The 22,555-nt window shown below is 36.2% G+C and overlaps 4 protein-coding genes across 5 annotated transcripts; all 4 read right to left on the bottom strand.

Annotated features, from left to right (window-relative positions):
• LOC18789971 (probable LRR receptor-like serine/threonine-protein kinase At4g31250) lies at positions 5,959-9,552 on the bottom strand. Its single transcript, XM_007224120.2, has 3 exons — positions 8,312-9,552; positions 7,095-7,667; positions 5,959-6,862 (listed from the first exon to the last, which is right to left on the bottom strand). The coding sequence occupies exons 1-3, from the start codon at positions 8,991-8,993 to the stop codon at positions 6,192-6,194; spliced, it is 1,926 nt and encodes a 641-aa protein (XP_007224182.1). The 5' UTR covers positions 8,994-9,552; the 3' UTR covers positions 5,959-6,191.
• On the bottom strand, positions 10,696-11,818 carry LOC18793661 (pollen receptor-like kinase 4). Its single transcript, XM_007227336.2, has 2 exons — positions 10,867-11,818; positions 10,696-10,774 (listed from the first exon to the last, which is right to left on the bottom strand). Exons 1-2 carry the CDS (start codon positions 11,546-11,548, stop codon positions 10,704-10,706), a joined length of 753 nt encoding a protein of 250 aa, XP_007227398.2. The 5' UTR covers positions 11,549-11,818; the 3' UTR covers positions 10,696-10,703.
• On the bottom strand, positions 11,840-14,872 carry LOC18793433. 2 transcript variants are annotated; one of them, XM_020555630.1, is made up of 4 exons: positions 13,326-14,872; positions 13,046-13,169; positions 12,443-12,875; positions 11,840-12,171 (listed from the first exon to the last, which is right to left on the bottom strand). In XM_020555630.1, the coding sequence occupies exons 1-4, from the start codon at positions 13,769-13,771 to the stop codon at positions 12,035-12,037; spliced, it is 1,140 nt and encodes a 379-aa protein (XP_020411219.1). In that variant the 5' UTR covers positions 13,772-14,872; the 3' UTR covers positions 11,840-12,034. The 2 variants fall into 2 exon arrangements, with proteins under 2 accessions (XP_020411219.1, XP_020411218.1); XM_020555629.1 differs by having other exon boundaries at positions 13,046-14,872.
• On the bottom strand, positions 15,044-17,258 carry LOC18790337 (trihelix transcription factor ASR3). The gene is made up of 2 exons (XM_007227029.2): positions 16,576-17,258; positions 15,044-15,762 (listed from the first exon to the last, which is right to left on the bottom strand). Exons 1-2 carry the CDS (start codon positions 17,075-17,077, stop codon positions 15,257-15,259), a joined length of 1,008 nt encoding a protein of 335 aa, XP_007227091.1. The 5' UTR covers positions 17,078-17,258; the 3' UTR covers positions 15,044-15,256.

Below are 22,555 nucleotides of genomic sequence, written 5' to 3'. Positions count from 1 at the left end.
ATGAAATTTGGGACAGTCGATGTGGTTATTTGAACCTATAAGGCACAAGGTTCCAAACCGTCATTTTGAAAAGACGTAAAAACCACAGGTGCAAATTTTAAGAATGTGCGCAATTATTATAAAAGGAAAGGAGCAAGTTGAAACGCAGTTGCTCCAATCAAGTTTTGCAAAGGCCATATCTATAGGAGGAAATATGGCTACAGTTTCCAGGATCCCAATATTATCTCAGATCCCCATATTATCTTTTTCTTTCCCAGATTCTAAAAACTTCACGTGGCCTCCATTAAATGTTTGTCGGCACTTTCGGCGTTTTCAAGTATTATTTTCATCAAAAGCCGATCTTGCTTTACGGATTTCACGGAGCTACTTTTTCAAAAGTACCCCGAGAATCTCGCAATTTTCCTATGGTTAATTTGAAATTCACCGATTTTACCTATTCATCTTATTTGTGTATAAATGTGTTACTAACGAAATTTTCTTTGCAGAAGACATCCAGTTTTCTCCATACCTAGTGATGCGATATCTACTTGTTTTTCTTATCAGTGAGCACGCAGTGATGCAATATCTACTTATTTTCCTTATCAGTGAGCACTTAATATGCCCGAGAAGCAAGACTATCTCTGATCATCAATTCAGGAAGCGAGACTATCCCTGATCACGTTTCCGCTACATCAGGAAACTGTGAAGGCGATCTTATGCTCTAATCTCCGGAAATCCTTCTAGACTAGGAGATATGAGAGCTTGTTGTTTGCTCCCACCAGCTTCCTTCCCTGATTGCTTACCTTCTCTTTTTGCATTTTTTCTCTATCTGTAACTCTCTGAGGATTATTTGTTTTTGACAGAGAAAGGAGTTGTGATTTCACTATTGCAGGATATAACTAGATCATCAAGCGCTACATTTACTGGGCCGATACAAGCTTGAATGATACTTGAGAAAAGTTTCTCCCACTTAAGGATGTAAGCAATACTTGTGTTATTTTTGCTTATATACTTATTTGATATTTTATCTTGAAAGGTAACCAAATGGGAAGATAAGTCCATTCCAAAAGAATGGCTTGTATGTATCCATGAATTATAAATGCAAATTTTACAGATTGCAAGTTGGATACATTGATAATACACTGCCACAGATTAAAGTCTCATAAGAACAGAATATGGGTATAGCAGTGATCAATATTATGCACGCCTGTTGCGTAGCAAATGATATGGATTGAAGTCCCGAAAGGACAATCCTTTGACATGTCAATATTGATATTATGCACGCCTAATGCGTAGCAAATTATATGGGTTAAAGTCACATAATATGGGTTAAAGTCCCAGAAATTAATTGACATGTATGTATTAATCTGTGGCATACCTGCAGCATGACAGATATATGGGTGCACGCCTGTTGCGTAGCAAATGATATGGATTGAAGTCCCGAAAGGACAATCCTTTGACATGTCAATATTGATATTATGCACGCCTAATGCGTAGCAAATTATATGGGTTAAAGTCCCATAATATGGGTTAAAGTCCCAGAAATTAATTGACATGTATGTATTAATCTGTGGCATGCCTGCAGCATGACAGATATATGGGTTCTAAATGTTCCAACTCCCTAAATGGAGATTATCCACGCCCTACTATAAAATAACGCTCCATTGGAGGTTATAATCCACATTCTCACATAATAAAAGCCCTCTGAAGTGGCTTGGGTACCCAAAAGCAAAGAAATGCTTATAATTGATGTATGCGCATGCAAATGAGAATGGTGAGATCATGAATTGATGAATGACAATTTTTGATTTTGGAGTAGCTACTCAAATCATCAATGGGCTGTGTTGATTGGAACCACGTTCAATTATTAAATGTCGACAATATTATTGGCCACAATGGAACGAGGTAATTCCATTATAAATGAGAATGAACGTGAAAGAACAAACCCACAGTACGAACCCCAAATTTGTCAATACTGAAAGTTATACTTGGGTATTCGGAATAAAAGGGAATATACCTACTTTGTATGACACAATGTTTCTGGCAGAAACAAGGAATGTTGGGTTTTCTCCATATTTACAGATTCAATTGTGCCCCCCTTATTACACAATTACGGAGACCAACATATTATCTTTAAGGGTTATTAAATGCACAGAGCATATCACCTGAAGTGATTCCCTAAAGATGTATAAATAGCTGGGTTAAAGCTATATAATGTGTCATAAAGTTTAATCCCTTTTAGACAAAAATCCGTTGAGAGGATTTACATTGCATAAAGAAAGTCCCTAAAGGACATGTGCTTGAAGCACAAAATTTGTACTCAATATTGATATGCATAAATTACCTCAGTGAGTACATTGATGTGATTGCAACACATTAAAGATTCTGCAGAATTCATGAAATATTTGTCTCGATCGAGCATTATACCAACGAGATTCTTGCTCATACTAAAGTATTGAAGCATTTTTATGAGGATTATCCGTTGGACACTTTAATGATTTTCCGGAAGTATACTAGACCAGATAGAGCTCAGCTCACACTGTACTCTTTTTCCTTCATCCAGGTTTTTATCCCATTGGGTTTTTCCTGGTAAGGTTTTAATGAGGCAGTGTCGCTCAAGGGTTTAGGGTATACTATGAAAATTTTTATGATCGCTTACTGGACAAAAGCTAATCCTAAATTTTTCAGGGGGAGCGCGCTATCAATAAAGATCTTCAAATACTGTACTCTTTTTCCTTCGTCCAGGTTTTTATCCCACTGGGTTTTTCCTGGCAAGGTTTTAACGAGGCAGTGTCGCACCCGCGCCAATATACTTAGAATTTTATGTTACACATGGTTATGTACTCTTTTTCCCTTCGACCAGTTTTTGTCCCACTGGGTTTTTACTGGCAAGGTTTTTAACGAGACATATTCTGTATCATTTGTGGTCTCCAAGGGGGAGTGTTGTAAAAGTAGAGTCTGGAGTCCCCAAAATGCCCCTCCCCTAATGTCTATAAATTGGACTTCCCTTAGATAGAAATTACACAATCTGAGATGAATGAGAAATGCAAATAAAGAATTCAACAAGAATTCAGATTTCTATTCCTTTCTCTCTCTCTCAATTTCCTCCTCAATTCTCCAATTTTATAACAAATTGGAGTGGATCTAAAAGCAAACAGCACATAACCCTCAAAAGAATTGGTATCTCATGATTATTCAATATTATTGCAGCATGTATTTTTTTTCCTTTTGTTGGAGAGTCCTTATCCTCAAGCAAATAGGTTTTTTGGAAGACTGAAAAACATTACATCTGAGTATTTCTTAAAAGTAGTATGATTAGCTTGCCAATAATTATGTAAGAAAATTCAATATGATAAATAACTTCATGGATTTGCGGTGATTTATTTTGAAAAATAAAACGATTTCTCTGGTCCCAAATTTTCCAACAAACAATAAAGGTATTTATTAATTGTGAAGGAGAGATATTATGCCAATTGTTTTTTTATCCAGCTAACCAAATTATTAGTACTTGAAACAGACCCCATACCAAACAAAGACATTTGTGCCCAAACTGACCAGATATGAATTTGGAGTTATTTATACCAACACCCCTTGAGGTTTTAGGTGTTTTCACAAAATTCTTTGAGGTTTTAAAAATTACACGAATACACTATGAAGTTTCCATTTATTTTTACAAAATCCCTTTTCATTGATTCTACATCCAAAAATTAGGGTGATATTTGCTAAAAATAGTATAGCTGCACGGCTATACTCGGTTTCCTTTATTTTTTTCAAAAATAGTATAGCCGCGTGACTTTACCTTTTTGACACGTGGCGCGAAGGCGTTAAGATGTTGTTTTTTAATATAGTATAACTGCGCGGCTATACCCGGTTTCCAAAAGCTTTTTAAAAAATAGTATCGCCGCCGCGGCTATCCTTATTTCTAATCGCTGGCTTTTAAAAAAAAATAATATAGCTGAGCGGCTGTACTTATTTTGACACGTGGGCACCTAATCGCTGGGCGGTTCCTCTTTATTGTGTTAGAACATAATATAGCCGCGTGGCCATACTCGGTTTTATTAATATTTCTTAAAAATAGTATAGCTGCGTGGCTATACTTATTCGACCCTTGGAATTTTTTTTATCATTTATATCAATTGTTTCTTGACTAAATATCAACACATCCACTGTAGCCCAATAAATTGGATTGAGAATACAATCCCGGTTTGAATCCCGGCAGTGGAATACGCTTTTATTTTTTTCCCTCTTCAGCCATTAGAAAACTTCAGGTGCTATTTTTTAAGATAAAGACTGTAAAGAATTTCCATGCGCTATTTTTTTCTTCCTCCTTTTTTTTTTTTTTTTGCCAAAATTTTCTTCCTTCTTTGGCGATTGTTATTTATTGTGTGCCTCAAATTAGCAACATATATGTATATAATGCAAATGTATTTACCAATAAATCATAATTTTTTTTTAGAGACACAAATAAAAGCAAACAGTCCATAACCCTCAAACGAATTGGTATTTGCATGAATATTATTGCAGCAGGCTATGTCTTTTGTTTGTTTGTGGTTTTGTTGGAGAAAAAAATAGTGACCATCTTGACACGTATTTGCTAAAATTCGGGTAATACTGGTAAGAGAGAAACTCCAGCAACCTTTAATTGTTTATAGTAATTGTTTCTCCAATCAATTTCAACAAATCCGCTGTAGCACAATACCTTGGATTGGGTTATCAAACCGGGTTCGAATCCCGGCAGCGGAATAATTCCTTTTTTATTTTCCGCGGTTTTTCCTCCTTTGGCCATTATTACTTATTGTGCCTCAAATTAGCAATATGTATATGGAGTGCAAAAGCATGCAAATCCTCCTATTACCCTAAAAAATTTCCACTAGCAACAAATTTGGGAGGGATTGTTTTTCCTCCTCCTTTTGGCCATTGTTACTTATTGTGTGCCTTAAATTAGCTATATATATATATATATATATATATGGTGCAAATGTATTTACTAAAAAAAACAGTGCAAAAGCATTCAAACCCTACCAAATAGTATAGCCCCACGGCTATACTCGATTGTTTCTAATTTTTTTAGAAATCGTATGGCCGTGCGGCTATACTTACCTATTTTTTTTATAAAAAAATATAGTATAGCCGGGCGGCTTTACTGTTTTGACACGTGACACCCGAGAGCTAGGTTTATATATATAAATAGTATAGCCGGTCGGCTATACCTTTTTTAAATTTTTTTTAAAAATAGTATAGCCGCCCGGCTGTACTCGGTTTTATTAATATTTCTAAAAATAGTATTGCCACCGGCTATATGTAATTCTACACGATTGCTGGGCGGGTCCTCTTTTATTTTTTTATAAATAATTTAGCCGGGTGGCAGTACTCGATTTTTTTTAAAATTTTTAAAAATAGTATAGCCGCACGGCCCTACTGGGTTTTTATTTAATAAACAGTATAGCCGCACCGCTATACGTTTTATATATAAAATGGGATCCTTTTTTTCTTTAAAATTTTTCCTCCCGATTTTCGGTATCGATAAGAGTAGTTTAAAGCATTATCCATTACTATTAGGCCATTACTTGAGTCTCTATTTTCCTCTTTTGATTTTTTACTTTTCCAGAGTTATTACCCGTATAAACAATTTAGCACTTTCACATTTAATAATGTATTATACATGTACATATGTATTTTTCAATAATACCTCTATGTTCTAAACAAGTCTTAAAGACTTGGTTTCGGGAGATGAAAAAGCTTCATTGTAACTATAGAATTTAATAACTCGAGAACTATAAACCCCAAAACAACTTCATTATAAATTAATAAATAAAATTTACAACATACATAATTCACATTCATAAGATTATTGCTCAAATTCAAAATAGATCGTTGTGATAGATAAACAGCAAAAAAAATTACAATGTCACGCAATCATACATTAAAAACTCAAATAAACCGTTCAAAAACAAACCTTTCAAGGAAAAAAAAGGGGTGTGAAAAATTTCCATTAGCAACAAATTTGGGACGGATTGAACTCGTTTTTCCTCCTCCTTTCGGCCATTGTTACTTATTGTGTGCCTTAAATTAGCAACATATATATATATATATATATGGTGCAAATGTATTTACCAAAAAACACATAGTGCAAAAGCATTCAAACCCTCCTAAATTAACTTGATTATACAACATATATTTAGTATCCCCCCCTCCCAAGCCAAGCCCCAAACTCAAGCATTAACTGAGAAAGAGAAATCATCATCAGTCATTGCCCTAGAAGAGCCCATATCCCCATCACTAGCATAAGAAGAATATTCTTCCTCACTGTCCCTCTCCTTCAACTCTTCAATCTTGTCTACAACTTCTCTCCAATCCCATCTTCCCTCCACACTGCTCTCACAGCAACACATCCCAATCTTTAAAAGCTTCAGCATCTCCCCCTCCCCATTCTTGGTCCCTTTCATGTTCTTATCAAACACTTCTCCTGTCCACTCTTCTCTCACCACTGAGTTCACCCAAGCTGCTAGGTCTGCATTTGCCCTCTTGCCCTGCTGCAAATAGTTTGCTGGGAATTTTCCTGTCAGCATTTCAAAGATGAGTATGCCCAGGCTCCACACATCGGTCTTTTTCGAGGTTTGTTCCATGTGGGAGAACTCTGGGGACTTGTAGGCCACCATGAACTTTTGGGCATGGTCTCTGTTGATCACTGGTATTAGGGCATATTCTGCTATGAGGGGGTTGAAGTTGTGGTCGAGGAGGACATTGGAGGACTTGAGGTGGCCATGGGGTACTGTTAGGCCGGGGAACTCTTTGTATAGGTAGCCTAAGCCCCTTGATACTCCTTTGATGATCATCAACCTAGTTGGCCAATCCAGTCCTGGCTGTCCAGGTTCTCGCTTTACTGAAAATGCACAAACAACTCAAATTAATTCGATATAACGTGTGAAAGATGTGATCATCAATGTGACTAGATGTTGAGTTGTAACTGGCTGAGAGTTTGTGTGATCAATCAACAACGATATTCGGCTGATTATGTGTACCATATTTACTAATCACATTGTTAATTCAATTCTGTTAATTAAATGCATGATTCATAATGTGATTAGATGAAATATTACTATATAAGGGCATACCATGGAGATGACTGGCCAAGCTTCCATTGGCAACAAAATCATGAACCAAGAGCTTCTCTTCTTTCCTATAATAGAAAGCAACAAGTGGGAGCAAATTAGGGTGTGAAAGTCTCCCTAGCCTTCTCATGTGATCATAGAAGTCCTCTTTCCCAACTTGGTTTATTTGCCTAAACCTCTTCACAACCATGGACCCACTCAAGAGCCCTGCCTTGTAAGATGACCCAAAACTCCCACTGCCCAAGACCTCAGCTGGGGCCCTCAGCAACTCTTCCAGCTCAAACCCTCTGTCCTTCCTCACAAAATACAACTCCCCTCCTTTCTCAGCCTTCTTGTAGTTGTCTTCATCAGCTGTTAACTGGACCTCCGTTGCAGCTGTGTGGTGTTGGGCTTTTAGCTTCTTCTGGGCTCTTGCTTCTTGCTTTGATTTAGCACTACGACGTCGTATAAAGAGAATTGCTACAATGGTGCACAGTATTGCAGCAATTGAGACAACTACGATGGCTATGATGAGGAGGATTTTTTTCTTTGAGGACTTGCATGGGGCCAGAGGCTTTCCACATAGGCCTAGGTTACCTATTTGGTCAAGAAAAAGGGCCCATAATTAGGCCCAAGAAAATAAGAAATGAAAACCCATTTGAAAAATAAAAGAAAACTTGTAAAATAAGATAATTCAATTCGACCGACGTGCTACCATACCATCATATAGAAAGTAAATGTTTGAGAAGATCTGGTATCAATGATGATGCGTGTCTCAATCTTTTTGTCAATGATCTCATATTTCTTTGATTTAAATTGATTACAATATCTTTGATTTTCTTTCTTCTTTTGTTATTTTTTTTCTTTCAAAACTTTGTTTTTAATATGGAATTAAAAGTCATAGAATTACATTTACCTTATATACATTTCAATACTTCATTAGTTAATATGACCTTCGGACCAAACTTCTTTTTTAAAACTCAAATAAACAATAGTGTGCGTTTTAAGATGAATGTTAACGACAGTTGTTCACGCGCACATGGACGATTGTCAACCGTTGATGTATGTGTGAATTTATCGTGAGACTCACACACATCAACAATCAACAACTGTTTCACACGAGATAACAATCAAAAACCAAACACATCAAAATCATGTATTGTGTAGTGGATTAAATAAAACAGAATGAAAATTCAAAACAAAAAATGGACAACAAGGAGATTCTTGAATGAATTACTTACCAGTGAAAGCGCTTGCTTCTAAATTGCTCAGGCTTGCAGGTATTCGACCCTCAAACCTGTTGTTTGATATATTGAAATACTTCCATCCATTTGGACTTTGCGCAAAATTTGGTATCTTCCCACTGAACTGGTTCCCCTGGAGACCCAATTCCGAAAGCTTGCTCAATGCAGCCAGGGACTTTGGTATTTTTCCAGAGAATTCATTGCCATCCAAATAAATTTTCTTCAAAGAACTCATGCCCTCAAAGGCATTATCTTGCATTTCACCAGTGAATTGATTGTTGGACAAGTAAACTCCTATGAGTGCACCAAGCTTGTTCAAACTAGGCAGAGGACCTTCAAAGTTGTTGTTCATGATGCTTATGCTTCGAAGGGCAGACAAACCCGAAAGGGTGTCGATATCAATTATGCCCATGAGACCCATGTTCTGCAACTTCAACCCGTACACATTGCCATTTTTGTCACAGTACAAGCCTGCCCAAATGTTTGCGGTGCCATTGCAGGGGTTGGTGGAGTTGTTCCAGTTGTCTAGAGCTGTGTCATTGGACAAAAAGGACTTGAATTTCAATAGGGTTTGGATTTCTGAGGGGTCAGAAGATGACACAAAAATACATAGTTGTGCTAAGAAAAATAGCACCAAAAGCCAGTGATTAAGATCATAGGCTTTGTTAATGCGAACCATTTGATAAGAAATGAGTTGGGTTTTTTTGGTTGATGAAGAAAATGGAGGGATTGAAAATGGTGTTAGATTAGGTGGGTGCGGTGAAAGAATTAGATTAGGGGAAGATGGAAAGGTACAAATAAGGTCGACAATGGCAAAGTTTTTTTTTTTTTTTCCTGCCTATGGGGGGGTGAGCTGGGTGAGAGCCGGCATTAATTTATGATTAAATATTGGATTTAATTCCCTGGATGTTAGGCAAAATTGTTTGTTTAATATTTTGTAGCTTTGGTGTGTGCTGTTGAGTTGCTGGTCTGTTCTTGTTAATGGTGATGGTGAAGTGGCATTTCATTGTTGGCTCAGCCGAATGTTTATGATAGCAAGGATATCCCTTTCACTTAATTACTTGGTATTAATTTACTGCCCTCAATTAATTATATTTGCTGAGGCTTTCATTGTGTGATAAGCTCTAAGCTTATGTGTTGGACCTATTTAGAGAGCCCTAGTAGTAAATAAGTAATTTGATTCGGTAGATATGCATTTCGAAAAGGAAATTACTTACCTCATTTCTCTGTAAGTAGGAACTCCTACATTTATGCAGTTTGATATGTGTGTAAAAGATCTTCTTTTTGTGTTTTTTTATTAATTATATTTATACATATGTCAAACCGTAATTTGTAGGAATGAGAAGTATCTCCTTCCAAAGAAATAGGCAAGCAGTATCATTTGCACAATTCAATAACACGACATGAAAATTTCAGTGTTCGAATTGAGCCTTAACAATTCGTGTTTGTGTTAACTCGCTGAGAAAGCGGGTTATGTCAAACAGGACCCCGAAACAAATAAACCATGCTTTTGGGTCCAAGACACATCCATACTAGAAGCCATTCAAACTTTATAAGACAAAACACAGATATTATTTTATTAAAACAAATAAATATTTTGGCACGTTCTATTTGGATTTGGATACTGCATATGCAGATATTATTTTACAAGAAAAGTATCTGGGTCTACCAACTGTAATTGGAAGAAGAAAGGAAAGACTGATTCAAAAACATAAAAGAGAGGCTTAGAAGGAGATTGAATGGGTGGAAGGAGAAACTGCTGTCAAAGGCTGGAAAATAAATATTCCGGCACATTCTATTTGGACATATGCAAGATATTATTTTACAAGAAATACCAACCCTAGAGAAATGATGAGATGCCTCTTTGTTTTCTAATCATTTGCACAGAATTGCGGGTTGAAAATAAGGACTGAAGTTTTGATGTCCAGAAGAAGAAAAAAAAGGACTGAAGTTGGTCCAAAACCTACACAGGCTGATAGAAGTCTAAACTGAATCGTTGACCTGGGGTCCTGGTTTGGTGTTTTCATAATTATATGTAGTAGTTGTTTTTCTGATAGGTATAATGTTGTCATGGCATAATGCTCAAACTGATCGAGGGAATTTTTAAGTTTTGTGGTTCTTTAATTGAACTCAAACATAGTAGTCATCGTATAAATTCTGCATAAGCTATATGAAATATTAAAATTGCAATCGATATATTCATCACCTAAATATATAAATAAAAATTCCGATTACTGTGATCCGTCCTCAAATTCAATGATATGTTTTATTGGGTAGAAAGCATCCCAATTTAAGCGTTACATATGATTTGCAGATGATTGCATGTATTCAAAAGTTGTCCTATAATGTTATACTATATATGCACGCTGGTGCGAGTTTTCCTAGCTTCTCAAAAAGAGTTGATCCACTTCATTGAGGATTTGCAAGGGGTAAGTGGCTTTCCGCACAACCCTTTGTTTCCTGCATAATTGTTCAAAAAGTAACGTACTTAGTCCAAAACAAAAATTGAAAAGAGAACATAAAAATGAATGAAAGTATTGTTTCCTGCATACCCACGAAGGCGCTTGCATCTAAATTGCTCAGGCTTGCCGGAATAGGACCCTCGAGCTGGTTGTTTGATACATTGAAATGCTTCCATCCATTTGGGTCTTGTGGGAAATTTGGTATCTCCCCACTGAATTGGTTTCCCTGGAGATCCAATACTGTAAGTTTAGGCAATGCAGCCAAAGAACTTGGTATTTCCCCGGAGAATTCATTTCCATCCAAATAAATATTCTTCAATTGATTCATGCCCTCAAAAGCAATTTCTGGAATTTCACCAGTGAATTGATTGTTGGACAAGTAAACTCCTATGAGTGCACCAATCTTGTTCGCACTAGGCAGTGGGCCTTCAAAGTTGTTGTTCATGATGCTTATGCTTCGAAGGGCAGACAAACCCGAAAGGGTGTCGATATCAATTATGCCCATGAGACCCATGTTCTGCAACTTCAACCCGTACACATTGCCATTTTTGTCACAGTACAAGCCTGCCCAAATGTTTGTGGTGCCATTGCAGGGGTTGGTAGAGTTGTTCCAGTTGTCTAGAGCTGTGTCATTGGACAAAAAGGACTTGAATTTCAATAGGGTTTGGATTTCTGAGGGGTCAGAAGATGACACAAAAATACATAGTTGTGCTAAGAAAAATAGCACCAAAAGCCAGTGATTAAGATCATAGGCTTTGTTAATGCGAACCATTTGATAAGAAATGAGTTGGGTTTTTTGGTTGATGGAGAAAATGGAGGGATTGAAATGGTGTTAGATTAAGTGGGGTGTGGTGAAACGAAATGGGGAATTGGGTTTTTATAGGTTTAATGATATCATTAACAGGTAACGGGTTGCTCTTTTGTTCTTGTTAATGATGACAAAGCTCATTGTTTGCTCAGCCAAGTTTATGGATATAGTAAGTCTAATATGTTTGATGCATGGTACTAATATGTTTGATGCTTGGTAGGGTTCGACTTTAATGTCAATAATCTACTATGGTCCTTTTTCATTGGGAAAACATTTCAATATATTATTGTTCAATCTTTGAAGCTGATCTCTATTAATGATCCTCACTAAACAGTCCAAGAAACACGTTTAAACAATTCGAATTTCGATGAGAACAGAGAGGTTTGTCCTGGCAATCTTATTGTGAATAATGTTGCTGGCAGCTTCATTGTCAATCTTGTAACGTTGTGCTTAAGACAAGACAACCACTTTGCTGAGCACCCACAGCACCAGAGAGAACTCAAACGCAAACAGTGTGTGAAGCAATCCCCGATCAAGCGGAAACCCGAATAGCGTGATCCCTCCACTGTTGTGCCCCAAGTATGCCACTGCGCACACACACAGACACGTACAACTATACATAAGCATCCATATCAGTGCCATACAGTGTTGAAGTTTCACATATGCAAAAGCACTCGAGTTGATTTGATATGTGTGGTTAATTTAGTTTGCAAGTGAGTGACTAGAGATATTCAAAGTTTGCCTTAAGCCTTTGTATCTGATTTGAAAGTAGGTCTTGAATTGTAGTATTGTACTGCTATAAGTAATTTTCTTCTACTAACCAAGCTATCAAGGAATGTAGGAAGAAAGCAGACAGACCTAGAGCTTGCCTGGTTTGGAATGAGGAAGGCTCCTGTGGAGAAACTGAAGTCAAAACGTTCGATGAAAATTCTGAATCAGTGTCTCCACAACATCCATCAGCCTCTGAGCTCTGCTGTTTTTTGCATTGCTGATCTAATGCAGCAGATGGACAAGTCAAAAGCATGTGCCATCTTGTTGCAATCGCTGAAATTCCTTGAGCTCTGTGTGTTATTCTTGCTGCCTCCATTAGGCACAAGAACAAACCACTAAGCTCAACAACAGAACAAACCACAAGATCACCAGAGTTGAGAAAAGTCTTCTCTGTTTTGGATGCCAAAACCAGCAACAAGGCCCCAAACTGGCTCACAGTGACGACAAACATGCATCCGATGATGAAGAATCGGTACCTGTGGCTCGTAACCCATAATTGCTTTCTTATCCTTATATGTTCCTGAAACCAAAGTGAAGATTACTATTGTTAAAAATATCCACTCAACAGTCTGAAAATACAGAAAAATTGAAAGAGATTACATGAAAGTTTTGCCTCAAATGTATATGTTGCATCAAAGAAAAAAGATTGTTATTATCAAAGATATTATTGAAATTTCAAATCATACGTACCTGGAATATGACGCTGGATTCGGATTCGCGCCCCTCAAATAGCTTGTGCAGTCCTTGAAATCGAAGTATTTGGAGCTCGCAAGTCAACCGAAACAGAACACAAACCAGCAAGAACACCCCTGTCCTATAAACCCAAGAAGCCAAAACCAAAACAAACATTATGGAATTGAGCGGGACGCTTGAGCTAATATGGAGCAGTGAGATTTTGACAGTGCAGAAGAATATGATCTTGTGTGCAAGCTCAATGAAAAAGGAAGGCAATAGTATGTAAGCTAGGCACTTGAAGGCCTTATCGAGCTGACGAGTGTATCCCCGACGAACAAAACAAGTGTCATCTCCAAGACCGTCGAGGAAGAGGAGTTGTCTCAGGCCATACTTCCTGAAGAAGCCAGACAGAGTGATGAAGCCAATGGCGGCTAAGCCGGACTGGGGAAGTTGGACAAGCTTGTTGAAAGAGATGGGGTCTTCGGATGGGGATTTGAGAGAGAAGGCGGCTAGGATGGGGACTAGGATGGTTAGGAAAATGAAGGTGAAGTAGGATATGAATTTTCCAAGGCATGAGGAGTGGTCTAGTGTCCACCATTTGAGGCTCACTCTGAAGCTGCGTAGCTCATCACAGCATTGGTGAAGTAAGGGAGTGTTTGGTTGATTTTGGTCTTCATTTGGGTGGCTGTTAGGGAAGTCGACATGGATGTTGGTGTTGGGTGAAGTAGTGGAGGGGTTCATGGATTGGTTTTGTGGAGTGTTGGGGTTAAGGCAAATCAGATACAAAGGAATTAGTGGAGTTTTTGATATTTTTTTTTTCTGCAGGTTGGTATGGAAGCAACAATGGTGGAAGAATGAGACAGAAATTGATTGGCTTTGGACAAGAGTAATATGCTATGCTTTGATGTAGATTTTATGGGATTTCCTTATGGAAGTTTCATAAAAATGGGAACTCATTTCAAAGAGCAATATGTATTTTTCATGCTAATTTCTTCTTTTGGAGGATTAAACCTTTTTTTTTTTTCGGGGGTATTGGAAGCTCACTTCAATGCCACTTGGACCACTCATTTGCAAACACATTTGCTCACATTTGCTTCTAAGATACATGAGGTGCCAATTAAACCCAAAATGGTGCATTAAATAGGCATCATAGGTACAACTTAGAGGGAACTGTAGGGATAACAACGAGACACTGGGGCAAGAGCTATTATAGAAAGAAAAAAAATTGTGAAAAATGGCTATTTTAGCGCGAAACCCCTATATTTTACTTGTTAAATAAAAATAAAAATTAAAAAAACCAAAAGTTGGTAAAGAAAAAGAAAGGACTTGCCTTTTCTCGTGAGAGTTCTCTCATTGCCTCCCTAGCCTTCTAGGTGTTTCAATTGGAGGGAAGAATACAGATATGTTGAAAGAGAGCTTTGCGTGCTTTTCCATTTGCCATATGATTTCATATTCGTACTTGCGTTGTTTAAAATAGTATATAAAGAATCAAATGACATATATATTATGGAAAATACAAATAACAGAAATATTGAGTGTTTTAGTTGGTCAACATGGTGTTGTTGAAGATGGTATTAATAAACACGGGTACATTGCCAGAAACAGGAAATAATTATTACTTGCTAGTGGTCTCAAACTCCCACACGTGAACCCCCTAAAAGGTTCAACACCGTGACACCACACCACACCTGTGCACATTGTACATCACAGCAATCAGAACACATTAACAATACAACTACAATTTGGCATTGTTGCCAGAGGTTTGCTTCAACCTGTTCACAATCACAAGTCGTAACAGTGGCTGTCAACCGTTGATGTATATGAACAAGTGGCTACTCCTACGCATAATCACGTTATTGGATACTGAGAAGTTCACCTGATTTGAGGAGATCTATTAAGAAGTGTCTAGCCATAGGAAAGGATATTTATGGAGCGGTGAATATGTACTAAATGAAAGTCTGATTCTCTAGCTTGCATGTCAAAGATAATCTGTCCTTTCTCTTTTCTAGGATGACAAACTTACCTTGTTCTTTCAACTAAAGAGACTAGTCTATAACATGAAAGAGACACACCTAAACTGGTCTTCGATAGGCAAACAACACAAAATAAGCTACCTCCAACATTGCATTAGAACGTTACCATAAATATCCTAACACCAAAATGTTAAACATTAAAATATTGACATTCAGTAAATTAGAGAAGGGGGGAGGGGAAGTTAGAGGAAAACTATTCACATTCCTGGACAAGCTGACGGAGCTGGTCAAGAGTCTTCACAATATCTCCCAGACATGCAATAACCTGGTCTCCTTGGCGTCTAACAAGATCAGTTTGAGGGTCCCCGGTGCTTTTCACATCGGCGGCAGCCTCATGATCTGCATTCTCATTAACAATAGCCTGGATTAGTTCTACATTTTCATGCAATTGCATAACCGCAATTTGCTCCTGTTCTTCAATGCTGATAGCCTTCTCTTTTATTTGACTATTTTTATGTTTCTTCGCACAGCTTTTTTGAGACTTCTGTTCTGCCAGGCTCTTCTGAGGAATTACTTCTAAGCAGCTTCCCACAGGTTTTTCTTCTGCGTGGGTTTCTTGAGGTTTTTCTTCTGCATGGGTTTCTTCAGGTTTTTCTTCTACCCGGGGTTTCTTCAGGCTTTTCCACCTTACATCTTCTAATGAATTTTCTATTGAGCAGCTTTTCTGATGTGTTGATCGGCGTCTTCTCCTCTTGGACTCTAATAATATACAGGACAATTATAAGAACATAACTGGTGATGAAGCATAGAACTAAGGCTTACAGAATAACATGCTTGTTATGCTTTTTCACGACTTCAAGCACAAATAACAATTAAACCATAACTAAAATTCACTTACTCACCCATTACTCAAAAGTAAGCAAAACTTATGCAGTTGACTGGTTTTCACATCGCAAATTCAACCACCTTAAACCTTCGACAACATCCCCTACTAATTTATTGCATCTTGAAATGGTACGCATACCGCAATTGAATAATCAAGCTTGCAAACAAGAGAACTAACTAGTAAGCGTTTGTGCATATCTAAGCTGTCATATGTCACAACTTAACCTTATTTTAAAAATATTAATGCTCAACAACACTCTACCTTTATGATCCAAGTTTCAATGAAGGAGATAACATAACCATTCACCTCCAAGAATCACACGCAAACTAAACAAGAAACTTTGCAGTTTTATTTACTACTTGAATTGTAATGTCTTACATTTACATTATGTTCTGCTCTAAATTTTAATGCTCATAAACTCATAATCCTCTATCCGTTTCAATAGTGCCCAATATAACATCAGGCTATATGAAGGAGGCTCAATATCACCTTCCCTATTCTTTTTCCTCCAAATAATGAGCTTAAAATGTAAACATACATTCAGCATTCAATGATGTCAACACAAAATCATTGGCGCAAAAGAAACCAAAAATGCAAAAACCACAAAGGCAATTGATAACTAATTTGACAATGCAGCACTTGAATATCAACACAGATTTCCATTTGGGGTTGGAGAAAAATCATACCTGGCTCTGCAACAACATCAGGCACATCAGCCTCAGCATCAATCTCAGCTTCTGGATCACTATCTGGGTCCGTATCCGATTGGTTCCCCCGAACCCTCACAAGATTATCAATGGCTCTGAACAACTCATTATCAAAATTCTCAGGCAACCCCTTCTGCTTCCTCCTTCCAATTTCCAAAACCCAGTACGAAGCACCGCCTCTAGACGCTGACTCCCACTGCTTGATACTCTTGTACTGGAGAAACAAAGCGTCCCATTTTCTGCGATACTGATCCAAAGTCCGCGGGACGCCCAAAGCAGAGCAGTTTTGAGATATGATCTTCCATTTCTGAAATGAAGACAATGCTTTCAGACAATCGGCTTCCACAGCAGCGATCTCGTTCACCAGAAGGAGCTCGTCTGTTGAATTCCAGTCTGGTGCTACTTGCGAACGCGTGCTGCGCCTACTGCTCGAACCGCACTGCGATCGGTCAAGCTCGGATTGGCTTCCTTGTACTTTCATTTTCCAATTTTGTGCTCAAAATGTCATCTTTTTTCGGAAACTTGGTGATGGTAAGAGTTCAGTCGACTTACGCAAGAGTCTTTTTGAGCGATCGATGGCCTGAACCCTCTGTAAGCCTCAAAGCTCTGCTCATCACTGAAAAGCCCTAATTTAAGTGACTATTTTGGACTAGTTAAGCTAAATATTTTGGATATTAGGTATAACCTATATTATTTTGCATTCATTCACGTATACTCGTGTTATCGTATCTTATTCGAATTTTGTAAATCGTGTGACATGAACAATCTAAATTTAAATAAATTAACATACGAAATATGCCTAGTCAAATTCAGTTGATATTGTTTTAGCCCAAATTAATCTGTACATTTGGAATGTTTTTAAGTTGGTGTTACGATTGGGCTCGAATAACATAAACATGTGTTTTTAACTCTTTCTATATTCAGATACACATGTTTATGTTAATTAGATGAAAAAGTCTAAAATGTTGCTATTGGTTTCTCGAAAATTCTACGTCTCACTGAATCACGACAGTTTTTTTGGGACCTTGATAGCGCTAGTCACCTGCCAAAAACTTCAAATGGGATTCCATAAGCTCTAGTGTTTCAATGTGGGATTAATTTTAACTAAAACATGTTTCTAATAATATGTAAAAATTATGTGTATAATATGTGAATTTTGTGTGTATTATTGAAATTTTTATAAAAAAATACGTGTATTAAACATGAAAAATATGTATATATGTGTACAATACGAGTATTATATATTTGCTTTTGAAAAAACATGTATTTTACTGAGTCTTTAACACATGTACAGAAAGCAGATGTATTATTAAAAATATATACGTATGTGTATAATACGAGTATTAAACGTAAAAATACTAAATTCTTTATACGTGTACTAACTCTAAGAAAGTGAAAAAATCAAAATAGGACAATATAGACTCGGGTAATAGCCTAATAATAATGGATGATAATCTAAACTACTCTTATCAGAAAAAAAAAATTAGAAAAAAAAAGGAAAAGATCCCAATATATATATATATATATAAATAGCCGAGCGACTATACCATTTTGGAAAAAAAAAAATTAAAAAACAATACTCAAGTATTGTCGCACGGCTATACTATTTTCTAATAAATAAATAAATAAATTCCCGCTTATAGCCGCTCGGCTATACTATCTTTTTAAAGAGGCAAGTGTGAAAACCAGTAAAGCCATGCGGCTGTACTATTTAAAAATTTAAAAAATCCCGCGTATAGATTTTGAAAAAAAAAATAGACTACCAGCCTAGCGCCCACGTGTGAAACTATACTATTTTTTTTATAAAAAAAAAGTAGTACAGCCGAACGGCTATGCCATTTTTTAAAAAAATAAAAAATTTCGAGTATAGCCGCCCGGCTATACTATTTATAATATTAAAAGGGAGGACCTGCCTAGCTGCCATGTGCCCACGTGTGAAAACCAGTATAGCCGCCCGGCTATACGATTATTTAAAAAACCGTAGTAGCACCACTGTACTTTTTTAAAAAAATAATAAAAAAAAATTCTCGGTATAGCCGGGCGGCTATACGTTTTATTAAAAACTCACGTGTCAAAATATGTATGGCCGGGCGGCTATACCCTTTTTTGAAAAAAAAAAAAAATTAACCTTAGTAAAGCCGCGGGGCGATACTATTGTTTGAAAAATAACAAAATACCCGAGTATAGCCGCCCGGCGATACGATTTTGAAAAATACCCGAGAGTATAGTCGGGCGGCGATACTATTTTTAAAAATATATATATATATATATATCAAGGCGATACCTTTTATTAATTTTATTTTTTTATAAAAAAAATACCCTCCTAGTTGCATTAGTTTATACTTTATTGATATAATTGACAATTTCTATTCTTAATGTTTGCATTAACCAATGGCATTTTCTAGTATTTTGAATGTTTTACCATTCTCTGCCTTTTGCTTTATATATATAGATTAATTGGCTAGTGTCAACATATCCAAGGCGGATATTTAAGACAAAGAAATTTCAAAGTAAATCAATGTGAGAGTTTAATCTTTTCTTCTTCTTTTTTTGTGGGAATGTTTGCCTTTGATCTAACTCGTTCTCTCGAGTGAAACTTGTTAGAGGAAACAACAATCAATATTATTCTAATAATTTAATTAAACAATAAATAGAATAATGAAATTAAATATGACAGTAAATTAAAAACTGACTGTTCTTGCATATATAGGCTTCTTGTAGAATTGCAATGTCCTTGAAACATAATTTCACCCATACTCAGTGCTTGTAGTTTTGCATGTGTTTGCTCCACCAAGATACAACTATCTAAATCAATGTCCTAGCACTAGGCCAAATCCACATGCCACTCAATTGGGCACTTGCACAGTAAATCCACACTATTCTATTTCCAAGAGTAAGTCTTATATAAAGACCTCCAAAGAACTCTTGTGTCTCTTGACACGGGACGCATAAATGTTATATGACTTTTATCGTTGTAAATTTTTGTATGTAATGGTGAAGCTAGACTGGTACATATGAGGGGTCAATTAAAGGTGGATGATCCATGAGAACCTCAAGCCACACCCGCGAGTGTGTAAGGAAAATTATAAATTATTAGTTTCGATTGTCGACGGATAAATGAGAATGGTAAAATACACTATCTTTTTTTCTTTTAAGAGTTTAAAGTAATAAGTTAATTAGAAGAAGTGTAAAATTATATGAATTTGGAGGTAAATGTTAATGATAGATATTCATGTACATATGAATAATTGTTAATATATATAAATTTATAATAAAATTCATACATATAATCAACAACTAACAATTGTTTCACACGCATAAAGAACGTCTAAAGCAAACCTTTCACAATCACTACAACTAAGGAATTGGTCAATAATCTTTCATTCATATCAATTTGCCACTTCTCACAAGTTGGACATAGAAAAGCTTACGGTCTTTATTTAAAAGTCTCCTTTTCCTAATTTAAAAATTGTGTAAAATGACAAAAAAGGGCAGCAATCTACTGGTAAAGGTTGACTAAATGGACTGTGGGGATGAAAGGTGGGCACGCGTTCCGTGTGTAACATGTGCATAAAATATAATCTCTACTATTATAACCCAGGCCTCCACCTTTTCAATTGGACGGTATTTTATGGATTAATTTATTAAATTGCCTACAGAGTTTGTTAGCCTGCTGCCTAAATCCCTTATTCATAGTTGACATTTTAGGGAATTCATTGCTGTAATCCCTTATATCTAATAAATAAAAGTAGGCATCATCAATCACGACTCACCCCCAAAAAAAAAGAAAAAAAGAAAGTAGGTGTAAATGGTTTAACCATTTCATTTAGATGACATTATTCAATTATAATTTCAATATCATAGAAATAGTTTAATTTAAATAAGTTATTCAACTGGCTCAGTGGTTTGTCCGTCATTTGAGTAAGGCTCTGAGGTTCAGCTGAGTTTGCTCCTTAGTTCGAGTCACAACAGTTGGTGGCCAACGACATGCTCAATTATGTGAAATAAGGATTAGTCGAGGTGCGAGCAAGCTAGCCCAAACACCTCATGGTACTTACAAAAAAAAAAAAAAAGTTATTCAACCCAACTTCTTTTGTACCAAATTACTCAATACATACGCAGTCGCATATATATATTCGCACATTTACACGCAACTATAACTGTAACTGACAATTTAGTACAACGATAAATTTCACACCGGATTTTAACGTCCACATCAAAATCTACAATAAGAAATTCTTACTATATTTTTCAGATAATAATATACAGTCCAAATAAAATAAAAAAAGACAGTTGCGAACATAGACAAAAACCCTTCAAAACTTCCCAATCTCCTATCATTTCTAACCCATTATCCACTCATTGATAGAAACCCTACAAAGTTCCTCAAAATGTGGCTTGTTTGGCTCCATTGAGTTGGGGTTCTGGATAATTTTCCCATATTTGAAATCCCTTTCATCTTCCACTCCTTCTTGTCGTCCTGCAAAGAAAGCACCAAATTCCTCCTCAAATTTGGAGAGAGAAATTGAAACTTGTAATTTGGAATTTGGCATTTGGAATTTGGAATTTGGAATCTTCACCGAAATCTAAGAGACAAAGGAATCAAAGTCACGGGGTGCTTGGATTCGGGGTTTGCCTATAAACCTACCAAGACTAGTTGTGGGTTTGGTTTCGTGCTGGATTAGCGTCCAGGTTCATTGAGCCAAATTAGGTCTCTGTCTTGTAGACTTCAGTGACACGGTACACGCCGTTTGGCAATAAAAGCACTAATTTGAATTAGATTGCAACGCGGAAAACGATCACAGCTGTAAAAAACCTGTCCAGATTCAATGAACCTAGCCAAGTTTGTTCTTTTTGAAATTTTAGTTTTACGTTTTCAGCAAATCCAACCATCATGATGTATATGGACATACATGATGATTAGTTGAGATGGACATGTATGGTATGAATCTAGTTTTGCCACTAACACATAATTTTGGTAATAAATAGTGTAATCAAGTTTTACTTATTTGAAGTAATCAAAGTTTTAATTTCTTCTAAAATTGTGTTTTAATTTAAATTAAATAATTAGAATATATAGCAAAAAAAATCTATTTATGAGCTAATCTTTGATTGTTATTCTTTTTCCTTACAAAATGTGAAGTATATTGTAACCACACAAGTTAACATATTTGTCATCATGCAAGATAAGAAAGATGAGATAAGATGAGATGAGATTGTGAATTGATAACAAATGATTCTTATAATTCCATATGATTTTGTGGTAGTGGAATTTCCACATTTGTGCTTTCATTTACGTAACAATGTATCGGAAAATATTCATTCTAAAATATTAAAAGAAACTTGAAAATTATACCTATATATGGCGAAATATAAATATAATGAGTATTGGTTAACTTTGAATTTTGTTAAATTAAACATAAGCTAACAAATCTATAACTTTTACTCTTTCAAACTATTCTCAGTAAGCCATTATTGACCTTTCTATAAGCAAAGTTAATGGAACAAAACCCACTTTATGTATCATATTAATTCTTTAATCAGTCAACAAATTTGACTTATACCCTTGGATCAAATACTTGGTACTTTGACACCTAGAATTTGTCTCACCCTTAGATTTGACTCCCATCTAGATATTCCAATGTGTTTTTTTCTAGACCAAATCTTTTACATTATCATTTTTATTAATACTTTTTTGAACAAAAATATTTATGCTAAAAATTTGGGAATTTCTTTTTAAAGATTGTTCTCAAAATTATCTAGTTGTAAAAAAAGGAAAGTATTCCAATAATATAACAAAAATAATTATGCTGATAAAAAGGAAATAAGAATAAAAATTTGCACCAAAAAAAGCTACTTGGCATGTATCATGATGTGATAGATGCACATGATACAAAATTCATGCCACATACATCAGCTAGTTGTCTCAAGCAGGTTCCACCAGGCTACGCGGGCTTCT

Source organism: Prunus persica, chromosome G1, assembly GCF_000346465.2.
Source record: "Prunus persica cultivar Lovell chromosome G1, Prunus_persica_NCBIv2, whole genome shotgun sequence".
Taxonomy (NCBI): domain Eukaryota; kingdom Viridiplantae; phylum Streptophyta; class Magnoliopsida; order Rosales; family Rosaceae; genus Prunus; species Prunus persica.
Note: the sequence above shows the minus strand (reverse complement) of the source record. Positions and strands in the feature narration are given on the sequence as shown.

Excerpts from the sequence above, each read along its gene's own strand:
- LOC18789971 (XM_007224120.2), bottom strand. The coding sequence starts at position 8,993 with ATGGTTCGCATTAACAAAGCCTATGATCTTAATCACTGGCTTTTGGTG. Across the intron at positions 7,668-8,311 it reads AGAAGCAAGCGCTTTCACTG|GTAACCTAGGCCTATGTGGA; the intron begins GTAAGTAATTCA and ends TTGACCAAATAG. Across the intron at positions 6,863-7,094 it reads CTTGGCCAGTCATCTCCATG|TAAAGCGAGAACCTGGACAG; the intron begins GTATGCCCTTAT and ends GTGCATTTTCAG.
- LOC18793661 (XM_007227336.2), bottom strand. The coding sequence starts at position 11,548 with ATGGTTCGCATTAACAAAGCCTATGATCTTAATCACTGGCTTTTGGTG. Across the intron at positions 10,775-10,866 it reads AGATGCAAGCGCCTTCGTGG|GAAACAAAGGGTTGTGCGGA; the intron begins GTATGCAGGAAA and ends ACAATTATGCAG.
- LOC18793433 (XM_020555629.1), bottom strand. The coding sequence starts at position 13,771 with ATGAACCCCTCCACTACTTCACCCAACACCAACATCCATGTCGACTTC. Across the intron at positions 12,876-13,045 it reads AATCCAGCGTCATATTCCAG|GAACATATAAGGATAAGAAA; the intron begins GTACGTATGATT and ends CTTTGGTTTCAG. Across the intron at positions 12,172-12,442 it reads CCAAACCAGGCAAGCTCTAG|TGGCATACTTGGGGCACAAC; the intron begins GTCTGTCTGCTT and ends GTGTGTGCGCAG.
- LOC18790337 (XM_007227029.2), bottom strand. The coding sequence starts at position 17,077 with ATGAAAGTACAAGGAAGCCAATCCGAGCTTGACCGATCGCAGTGCGGT. Across the intron at positions 15,763-16,575 it reads TGATGTTGTTGCAGAGCCAG|AGTCCAAGAGGAGAAGACGC; the intron begins GTATGATTTTTC and ends GTATATTATTAG.